This window comes from Cariama cristata, unplaced genomic scaffold (genome assembly GCF_000690535.1).
Source record: "Cariama cristata isolate BGI_N322 unplaced genomic scaffold, ASM69053v1 scaffold18591, whole genome shotgun sequence".
NCBI classification, from domain to species: Eukaryota; Metazoa; Chordata; class Aves; order Cariamiformes; family Cariamidae; genus Cariama; species Cariama cristata.
In genome coordinates, this window is record NW_009600021.1 from 4,401 (window position 1) to 15,092 (window position 10,692).

The window sequence follows — 10,692 nt, forward strand, 5'->3', positions numbered from 1 at the left end:
CCCCCTGCTTCCTTATATGCTGTATTGGGACCACTGTCCTACATCTCCTCCATTTTCCACCACCTCCCTCTCTCCCTTTGAGCCCTTCTGTCCAAGAATAATGTTGGTTAGGGGCTGTCACCTGTGTGCTCAGCAGCCAGCATTGGTATGTGTTTAGAAACTTCTTTCTGTGTAAGGTTTTGGTTCCTGACTCCTTGGTGATGAGTGTAAGGTGTTTTTTTTGTGTGGGTTTGTTTTCTTTTTTTTTTCAGAGCAGAGAGAACTGAAAAAAGGGAGAGGATGAATAAATACTGTAAATGGTTTTCCTGACACAATAGAAGGACAAGAGAAAGTGGTCTTGCTCCCATATTGCTGCAGAACTTTTGAGAAGTCATTATAGTCACTCTTACAAATAAATCACAACAGTCTTTTTTGTAAAGGCCTAAGTGCAACATCTGTGAAACACTTAGACTTTCAAAGCTGGGAGATAGATATTGAAACTAGCTGTAGTATGAACTTGGAAGGTAATTCATATTTCATACATGCACACCAAGGTTTTTAATGTCTCGTGGTTTTTATTTTTCAGCCTTCCTGGGTCATCTTGTCTGTTCGCTGTGGAGCTCTTCTGCCGTATCCTTTAAGTACCAATTTGAATCAGTTCTATAGGAAACATGTTAAAATAGATACCACTGAGGGATTAAAGACTGTTTCAAGTATGTACAGCTTAAATTTTTAAAATGATAGAATGTGTTTTGCCTGCCAAGATGGCAGCGTGTTTCTTTGTCTTACTTCAGTTTTCCTGTCCCTCTGGCTATTTTGGATGCTTAATAGGCAGTTGCAAGAAAACTGTCATCAAATGGACTCAAAACATTTTAGATGGAAGTTGATAATGAACTGTGAGGATCGAGGAAAAATGCTGGAGTGCAGTAAGGGGGCACGTGATGGTTCAGAGTAGAATGGCCTATTCTGCCTTTTCTAAAGGCAGAATTAAGTAAGGGATAAATACACAGTAACGCATATCAACACTATTATAAATAACACTTTATAAACAGATAATGTTAGTATTCCCATTTTTGTCCTTGCCTTTGGTAGATCCTTGTTATTCATGTTTGGCTAGATCTATTTTTCTTAAATTGTTTGGAGCCTGTATTCTTGCATATGGATGACATATTCCTTCGTCTTCTTGTCAGTTATTACTGTTCCATCTTCATGTTCTCCTCAGTTTTTTCTTTGAATCATAGGAATGGTGGCAATGACTGTTACGTGAGAAAAGTTCATGCATCTCTTTGTCAGACCATTGATGAGAAAGATTCTGTATATGGAAAAGCTGAAGCAAAGCAATATATTTCAGTACAAATATGAGCAGATAATTGCAACAAACAATGCCAGGATGAGGGAGATATGCTGTCAGGCATGGGATCTCATTTTCTAATGAGGTTAGCAGGTGGTTGTGTCTATAATGGAAAACAGGGGGTGGTAGATGTAAGAATCCAGGTGTTTGTATTAGGATTTCGGGTCTTAATGTGCTTCAGTGATTCAGAATTCATGTTTTATACCCAGTATTTCAAGGTATGTGCCTTTGCATCTCGCTATGTCTCTGTTATTTTGGAAATAGCCTTTATATTCTCTACTTCCCCAAGAGAAATTCAGCTCACGGAGTGAATTGTAGGAAGAGGAAGCATTGAATTCATGCAATTTCATCATCAGAGAAAATGATACAGTGAGGTCTTTGCAGCTGTTTTGATCATGATAATCAACATGTCAGATAAGATTCAGCAGTTAGTGTGGAACACTTGCCATAGTCATGGATAGTCTGCCTGAAGCAGAAGAAAGCTTTCCATGCAGGACTTGGCTTCCAAGTGGAAAAAAGGCACCAAACATTACATGGCAAAACCCAAATTAGCAGAGCTGCTGCTGTATTAAAAATAATTTGGTTATTATGATGTGATCTAGGGTGGTGATTTTTGTCTTTTGCATCTGCAAATAAGAAATGTGTTTATCATCCTTTCATCATCAGGATGGGAGTGTACAGTTGCTTATGTCACATATCTGTAAGCCTTCTCCCTGTTCCTGAGGACTGGTTGAAAAATAATAAAATAGCTTGGAATTAGTTACATTTTCAGGCTTAAGTAATGTAGCATTGCGTTATTAGTGGTGTTCTTTCCCGTGGAGAAGTTGCCATATTAGAAAATTGGTCTTCCATCTGAAACCAGGGGGTTTTAAAAGGGTGCTCTAAAAGCTGATGTTATTACATACCCAGAAGAGAAATCAACAGACAAAACTACTGAGTGATGCTGTCCATAACTAAATTGTAGCAATAAATGTGTGAATGTAGCCCTCAATGGCTATTGCTCAGGACGTCTTTATTGTGGGTATATAGGAGTGGCCAAATGAGAAGACCAGGTCTCAGTAATATAATATTCTTGAGTTGCATGGAAGAAGGAAGTTGTGTACACCTGTCAGCAATAAATGTGTCCTTGGACCTTTGACCTCATTCTTTCTGGCACTTCATGTCCTTAGAACCTGGTGTTTTTTAGATTTTTATTCTGAGCCTTATAGTGGTCACTAAAATGGGTTGTTAAGTCTTGACTTTGTTCTGTTTCAGTCTCTTTACGACTTCTAGTGCGGTGGCATCTGGCCTTTCATTGGGGTTTTAGGTACTTGCCCTGGTTTGGCTAAAACAGGGTGATTTTTCCTTTCAGTAGATTTTTGCTTCAGTTAAGTTTCTTCTAAGTAACTGCACTTTCTGAAGTTAGCTACATCTTTTTCAGACAGTGTCTGCTTTCAGAATTGATAATGCTTGATGTTTATAGTTGTTGCCAAAGTAATGGTAGGATTGGTATGCAGAAAGGCCCATGTTTATACTTCTCCCTGTGGGAACCAAGGTCACTGCTGGCTCTCTTGTGTTCCACAAGTGAAAAGGCATAAAAGGATTACGCCTGCGGGAAAGTGCGGACGGGACAGGTGACAAAAACTGACCAACGAGGTATTCCATCCCATCCACGTCATAGTCAGTATAAAGCTAAGGGATCACGAGGGCCAGCCCTTCTTCTTTCATGGCTGTCGTCCCTGTGGGACCCTGCTCGTTCTCCCGCCTCCAATCCTTATCCATGCATTCCTGAATCTGGTTCTAGTCTGCTGTGGAGTACGATCCGGGACATGTGGATACCCACCCTGCTGCAGCAGCGTTGCCAGCCGCCGTGGCCTGCAGTTCCCTGACTGTCATTGGGAAGCTCAATATTGGTTTTGTATATTTTTTTAAAATTTCTATTATTCGTAGTATTAGTATTACTATCATTATACTTTTTTTCATTGTTATTGTTTTATTAAAGTAGTTTTAATTTTCCAACTGTAAGTCTCTTACTTTCCTCCTCTCCTTCCCTTTCTCTGGGGGAGGAAGGGGTTGATAAAGAGTGTCTGCCGTCTGCTTTAAGTGCCAGCCCAGCCTTAAACAGTGACAGTACTACCATAATGAAAAAAATACAGTCGTTAATAGGAATAGCTTAGCTTTTCCAGTTGATTGTTTTTGGACCCTGTTTAGGTAGAGGTTTGAGATTCTACATTTTTGTCTTTTTATGTTTTAATTTAGAGGTGTAATGCTCAAAGTGGTCATTGAATTTCTGAAGAAACAAGTCCTAGAAACATCTTTTGTCACTTAGATGTATGGATCTAATAAAAGCCTTAAAGATTTTGTGTTGGCTTACCAATTCCAGTACTTATTTGATGGGCATTTGTCTGTCAGTTGTTAAAGGTGAAGTTTAATGTAGAAGGATGTAATACAATATAAAAGCAGAATAATTTTGCCTGTTTCTTATAAATACATTTTAACATTCCACTGTGATAGTTGTTTTCACCAGAGGGAACTTCAGAAGGCAAAATGTTCTCTTGTTCACTGCTAACTAATGTTCATAAAATCTGACTAACCTGCAGTTGAAGGGAAGTAACAGGAAAATGAGAAATGAATCGGGAAGCAGCCTTCATGAAGAAGGAAAGACAGTTTTGTGTGTGAAAATCTCAGTTATAATGCCATAAAGAGGGCTGGTGATTTCTTTCTTAATTCTCTTGATAGCAGCAAAAGCAAGAATGAGGAAGGTTTATTTTTCCATAGTCTTGTATGTGGATGAAAGAAGGTCAGAGCACTTCTGAATTTTTGTTGCTTGGAGGGAACAAAGAAGTGAGTTTTGTTGCATTCCTTCTTTTTTGTTTTCCAGAGTCAGTTGGAACATTATTGTTGTGCTGCTTGTAACTGTTTTAGGAGGGTCTATTTTACTCCTATTATTTAGGGACTGCAAGCTGCAGTCAAACTGATGGACGTCTTAAAAGTTGAATACTTAGTTGTTGCTGCTTTCTGTACTAGGAGCAGATGTTAAGGCAGGGAGTCGACAACTGTGCACTTTTGAAAGATTCAGTACTGAATCTCTGCCTTAGATGAGATACTGAGCAACACAGTGAAATTCAAGACGTTCATCAGACTTGAACTTCCTGGAGTATTCTGGATAATGGCAGTAATCTATTCTTAAGTTTTAAAGTGCTCTGGGCTTTGTTGTTAGCTTGCCTCTTCTGGGTCTCAAAATTTAGGTGTTGCTGGTGCATCTGTCATCAGCTTGGGGCAGGTAATTTTGTTTCATTTCTGAAATCTTGATGTGCACTTGTAACACAATGCACATGTTTCTGTAGTAATTTTTTCCAACAAGATGTGCATGTATCTTAAACACAAAATCGTATGAAAGTGTAGAAAAGGGAAAGAAGTTACAGAAGTCGGATAGTCCATCTGTTTTTCCCAAGTCACCTCTGTCAAACCGTTCTCTCTCCTATTTCACGAGGCCCCTCCAGAGGTAGAGATTCCATAGTCTCCCCAGTCAACTTACAGTGCCTCACTATTGTGTTGCTAGAGCTTAACTCCATTACCATGTTGCAGTCTAACCCTGTTTTGATTTGTCTGAGCCACTCTTAAAAGGGAGAACAAATTACTTTTTGTTTGGCAGCCTTTAGAGGATTGGAAGATGCATTGTCTTAGCTTCTTAAACACATCAATTCTGGTCTTTTCAGTTTCCTCTTGTAAGTCACATTTACTAGGTCTGTAAAAAGTCTTACTGCTCTTTCCCCCTGCTGTTTCATTTATCTATCTCTTTTATGCAACTGAAAACAAATATGCATTGCTACCAGAGATCTTACTGAATTTTGAAAGCATAGTGGAAAACTTCATGTTAGTTTCAGGCTGTGTTTCTGTTTTTGCATCCCAGTGTGATGTTTTCTCAGTTTGTGTTTCACAGTAGCTCCTAGATTTGTCCCCTCTGCTTTGGATGTGTTGCCTAGCCAATTTTCAATGCAGATTTATACCTCAGTAGGAAAAAATCATCTGCGGAAGACTAGATGCTAGCTTATACTGACTTGCCTACTACTGTTTGCAGATAATCTCTCTAATGCTTTGTTTGGTTTCTTGTTTTTCTTGGTATATGAGCTTGTCCCTTGATATGTTTGTTGTTCAGTTCCTTTTGTGGACTTAATAACTGTGCTCTAAGCTAAGAAACTTTTTCTACTTTTCCAGTCTTTAAGAAATTGCAAAGGGCAGGTTAGGTTCCAAGATATCTTCAATGAAAAACTCTACCATTTCGTTACCAAACAGCCATTTCTGAAACCTCTGGCTTCTGTATTGCTTTCTAACTGATTTTTTTGTTGTTGTTGTTTTAAGGCTGTGCTTTTATTTCTTGCTGGTTTTAAATGAAGTCATCCTCCAGATTGCCATCTTTTTTAATAAGTCTGCAAAAAAGGCACTTTAACTTTCTCATAGATGTCTGCTATTAACTTTTCTTTTAGAAAAAAACACAGTTTTCTTGGTCTGTCTTGTTTTATCGTATTTCTTGTGCATCATAATACTTCTATACTGTCTGTTGCTGACTGTAGCACAAATTTCTTCTCCAGATTCTCCTGTATTTTAAGCATGGAAGATAAGTACTTGCTTATGGAAGGAAGCTCTTGATAATGACTTCACTCCTATAACCTAAGTGTCCTGAGTTGGGCTGAGGGAGATGTTCTGGGAAGGGGCAAGTTTATAATGTTACCAAAATCAGTCAGAATATTAGAGGTGTTCTGGTCTAGTTTACACCTCATTTTTTTCTTGATGCATAAAATTTGAATTGGAAACAGACAACATGCTTTTAAAGATAACAGTTTTTGAATGGTCAGATACTTGATAATATCTGAGAAGTACTATGTGCAATATTTAATTTCCTTCTAATGTCCCTCAGGAAACTCTCATTTAAATTATTTTGCATCCTTGACACCTGCTTTTCAGTGTGAATGGCTTTTCTCCAGAATCGTGTCAGATCTTTTTTGGAGTCACTGCCTGTCTCTCTCAGGTAAGAAGTGAACCATACTTCTCTGCTACTCCAATGTACAATGTGTTTGATGCTTTGTTTTTTTGAGGAGAGATACCAGTTTTTCTGTTGTACTATGACCTTTTTTTCATATGTTACATGAAGTATCACCTAAGACAGTTTTTCACTGAAAATGAGGGCATGAACATTTCAAACTGTGAACATTCAAATAGTAATTTATCTTCTATTCAGCCGTATGGTGATTCTAAAATGCAGAGTACAGTGGACTATAAAGTCTTTGCTCGTATTCTTCTGTTTCTGCATTAGCACAATATTCAGTCAACATGTTTTACCTACTTAGGACCTGAAACCTTAACAAGGGTGCCAGTGACTAAAGTAAGTGGAAAGGTGGTGCTTCAGTGGCTTGTGTTCATAGCCAGCTGCACAGATCGGTGACCAGTGCGTGCGTGCAGACAGACAGAATCAGGGCCTAGATGCTAATGGAATATATGCATATATGTGCTTTAGACTTTTTAACAAATTATTCCTGTAATAATGTCACTAACTGTGCATACTAATGGCTTGAATAAATGTGGCTTTCTTGGCAGGGGAGAGGGACATTGCTGTGACATAAATTGTTAGAAATAAACACTTTGTGTGTTTACACAGGCTATTAATTTGGTCTATTTGTTAAAATTCTGTTTAATGAATTTAAAAAAGGTTGTCTAAGATAAATAATTCTTGTTGGCTTGATCACTCACTTTTTTTCTCTCGTGGCAGGTGATATATTGTGTTTTACAGGAGTGAAGAATGTTTTCTTTTTCTCTGTGCAGGTTAAAAACATTGTTTTAATGTCTTTTCTTGTTTCATCTCTTTGTGACCCTTTTTTCTCTGTAACTTTCAATGCTGATTTGGTATTTAAAAGCGATAGGTAATATACTAGCCAGATGTATAAATGGTATGTCATGGATGGTACTAAAATTCTTCGAGCAGAAGGCAGCTGGTTACATAGAACTAAAAGGCTTACTTAACTTCCTTTTAGGTTTCATCTGAAGACCGAAGTACACTGTGGGCTTTGATTACTTTTTATGGAGGGAATTGCCAGCTGAGCCTCAATAATAAATGTACTCATTTGATTGTGCCTGAGCCAAAGGGGGTAAGAGTTTATTACATGTACAATCCTTCTTGTAGCTCTCATTTGCTTTGGAATAATCAAAAATTTTCCATCTCCTTGAAGTTAGGATTCTTACGACTGTTTGTTAGTCTTGAACAGCTAAATTCTGGTTGAATAAAGCATTTTGTTCTTTATTCTGTTTGTCTTAACCTAATTTTGACATGTCATAATAATTCGTGATCGTGATTTAAATCTGTAGATACAGAATCATTGAAGAAAAATGAAGGACAAAACTGAAAAATTGCATAAAATGCCTTTCGATGTTATGAGGGAGAAAGGAATAAAGAGAGCAGAAGGAGGAACAGTTTGTGGGTTTTTTTTCTTTTTTGTTGTTTTTTTTTTCTTAAAGAAAAGAGAACTCTCAAAATCCCTCAACTCATTTCTCTTTAAGAGATGATAGGATAAACAGTACACAGCATTCCTGTCCAACTGCTGGTAAAGTAGTCATACTTCAAGTCACTCCCATCATAGCATATCTCAGGTTGGAAGGGATCATCGAGTCCAACTCCCTGCTCCTCGCAGGGCTACCTAAAACTAAACCATATGACTAAGAGTGTCGTCCAGACGCTTCTTGAACTCTGACAGGCTTGGAGCCATGACTTCCCTGGGGAACCTGTTCCAGTGACCGACCACCCTCTCGGTGAAGAACCTTTTCCTAATGTCCAATCTGAACTTCCCCTGACGCAGCTTCATTCGCTTTCCTCGTGTCCTATCGCTGGTCACCAGTGAGAGGAGATCAGCATGAGAGGCTGGAGATCACTGCCCCCCCCTTGAAGAAGTTATAGACTGGGATGAGTTCACCCCTCAGCCTTCTCTTCTCCAAGCTGAACAAACCATGTGACCTTAGCTGCTCCTCATAAGTCTTGCCTTCGAGACCTCTCACCATCTTGGTCATCCTCCTCTGGACATGCTCCACTATTGGTTTGATGTCCTTATATGAATTGAGGTGCTCAAAACTGCACAGAGCACTTGAGGTGGGACCACACCAGTGCAGTGTGGAGTGGGACAATCACCATCCTTGACTGGCTAGCTATGCTGTGCTTGATGCACACCAGGACATGGTTGTCTCTTTTGGCTGCCAGGGCATACTCTTGACTCATATTCAACTTACTGTCAATGCAAACCCCCATTATCTTCCCTCAGGGCTGCTCTCCAGCCTCTCGTCCCCCAATTTGTACACATAACCAGGATTACCCTGTCCCAGGTGCAGAATCCGGCACTTGCTCTTGTTAAATTTCATATGGTTGGTGATTGCCCAGCTCTCTAGTCTATCCAAATCTCTGTGTAAGGCTTCTCTACCCTCAAGGGGCGTCCACAGCTCCTCCTAATTTAGCATCATCATTTGACTTCCTAATCCCATGTAGGAAGTCAAATGTTGCTGTCTTTATGCAAATGGAGAAACTGGATCAGAAAGATCAGGTAACTGGCTAAAGGCAGCGTTGAGCACATCCGAATAGTCTCCTCTACCATAATGCTAGTAATGCTTTGGTTAAAATAGTTCGCTGAAAAGCCTCCTTTACTACAACGCTAGTAATGCTTTGGTTATAATAGTTCACTGAAACTTCACAAAGTTTTCAGGTACTCCTCTTCTTGAAGAAATAAATTTGTAATGGGTTTAGTGTATTTGTTCAGAGACTGAAAATACTTAAAACAAATTGAAATGCAGTTAAAAATGATTGCTTGGATGCTTTTAGTTAATGTGGATGTAGCAAGTTTTTGGTTTTGTTTTTTTGTGTTATTTTTTGCCCTTTAATAACATGAGTGCATTTCCATCACCTTTTTTTTTTAAATTTGAAATCAGTGGGAGGGGTCACACAGGTTAGTTATTTGACTGTGAGTAACTCTAGGATCAGGTTCTATACACTACCTCCTTATATAAATCTGTAAAACTTTGTCAAGTTTCTAATGTTTTGTACAAGCTGAGTATATGATTGCCCCACCAATGACCCTTTTCATATTTTGGAGTTTATGTAAACTATCTAATAATAACATAGAGAAAAACATGTGGCTAGTAGGATGACAATAAGCCTATGCATGCAATACATAGGAAAGTGCTTTAGAATAAAACATGGGCTGGCATTGGGAGAAGAGAAAGTTTGGACATGGGAAATGCTTGTTTTTTCTTCCCTGTTTCATTTAAAACTGTAAGAGCCTTTGTAGGTTGGTTTTTTTTTGAGAGGGATGTTGTTTTTTTGTTTTTGGATTTTTTTTCGAAGTGCGTGATCTTTCTTCTGTGGAAGATTTAGAAGAGTGTACTGAACACCGCCTGAGTTGTCTCCTCCGTCACAACAAACTGTAATGCTTGAACAAAGATCTTTGCTACCTAAAATGGTGTTCTTAAGAGGCAATGATACACGTTTAAGAAGTGTTGCCTCAAATCATAAGCTTTTTAGAGCAAAAGGTGTTACCTTGAGGTTGCCAGTCAAGATACTGAAAAAACGGCATTAGCGTTTCATATCTGTAGGATAAAATAAATATCTTGTTTTATTTACATAATCATTGAATGGGAACAATTTTATAGGATGATTACTTAAAATGCTTCTAGTCCTGCTGCAGCAGTTTGTAATGAGAAGTTTTGACACTGGTGAAAACTTAAATGATTGCTTTGACTAGACACAAGATGATAAAACAAGATTCTTAATAATTCTCACCACAAAGAAAGAATGAAAACTCGTATCTGCAAATAAACTTGGTTTCATCTGTAATCTCTTTATTGTGTATGAATGACAGTTTCATTGTAGGAAATAACTCTAGAGAATCATCAAATTAAATTAATTTCCTCTAAATGTGCTGGTTGTTAATTTATATTGTTTGACATACAAAGAAGATCCCAGTTCAATCACTTTTAAATATTAGATCCTGAAATTAGTTTTAAATCTTCTAAAGAAAGTTTTCTATTTTTTTTTTCCACTGTTGATATTTGTGAGGAGTTTCCATCAAAGAGGATGTTTGAATAAATAGAGCACTGATTCTGTATCTATTTCTATTTCTTAGGAAACGAAACAGTGAATTTTAACTATTTGTATGTATCTTCAAATGCTGAAATGATAAGGAAGGATGGAGGGATGAAGTTTTCTACTTTGTCAACATCATAACCTCTCATTGAAATGGACTTAGCTAATGTTTGGACAGAATTGTAACTCTCAAGTTGAGGGCAACATTACAGTTTTGCAGCTTCTGAGAACATGTATAGGAAACAGCCAGCTGGTTTCTGATTTGTAT

At 38.1% G+C, this 10,692-nt stretch overlaps 1 protein-coding gene across 1 annotated transcript in view; it reads left to right on the plus strand.

Moving 5' to 3' along the window:
- The window catches only part of PAXIP1 (PAX interacting (with transcription-activation domain) protein 1), a gene marked incomplete at both ends in the record, with an annotated part of 30,051 nt that overhangs the window by 1,507 nt on the left and 17,852 nt on the right, over positions 1 to 10,692 (plus strand). Inside the window, 3 exons of the mRNA XM_009709897.1 lie at positions 566 to 609; positions 6,275 to 6,338; positions 7,339 to 7,452. Coding sequence (XP_009708199.1) covers positions 566 to 609; positions 6,275 to 6,338; positions 7,339 to 7,452 — 222 coding nt within the window. The remainder of the gene's footprint in view (positions 1 to 565; positions 610 to 6,274; positions 6,339 to 7,338; positions 7,453 to 10,692) is intronic.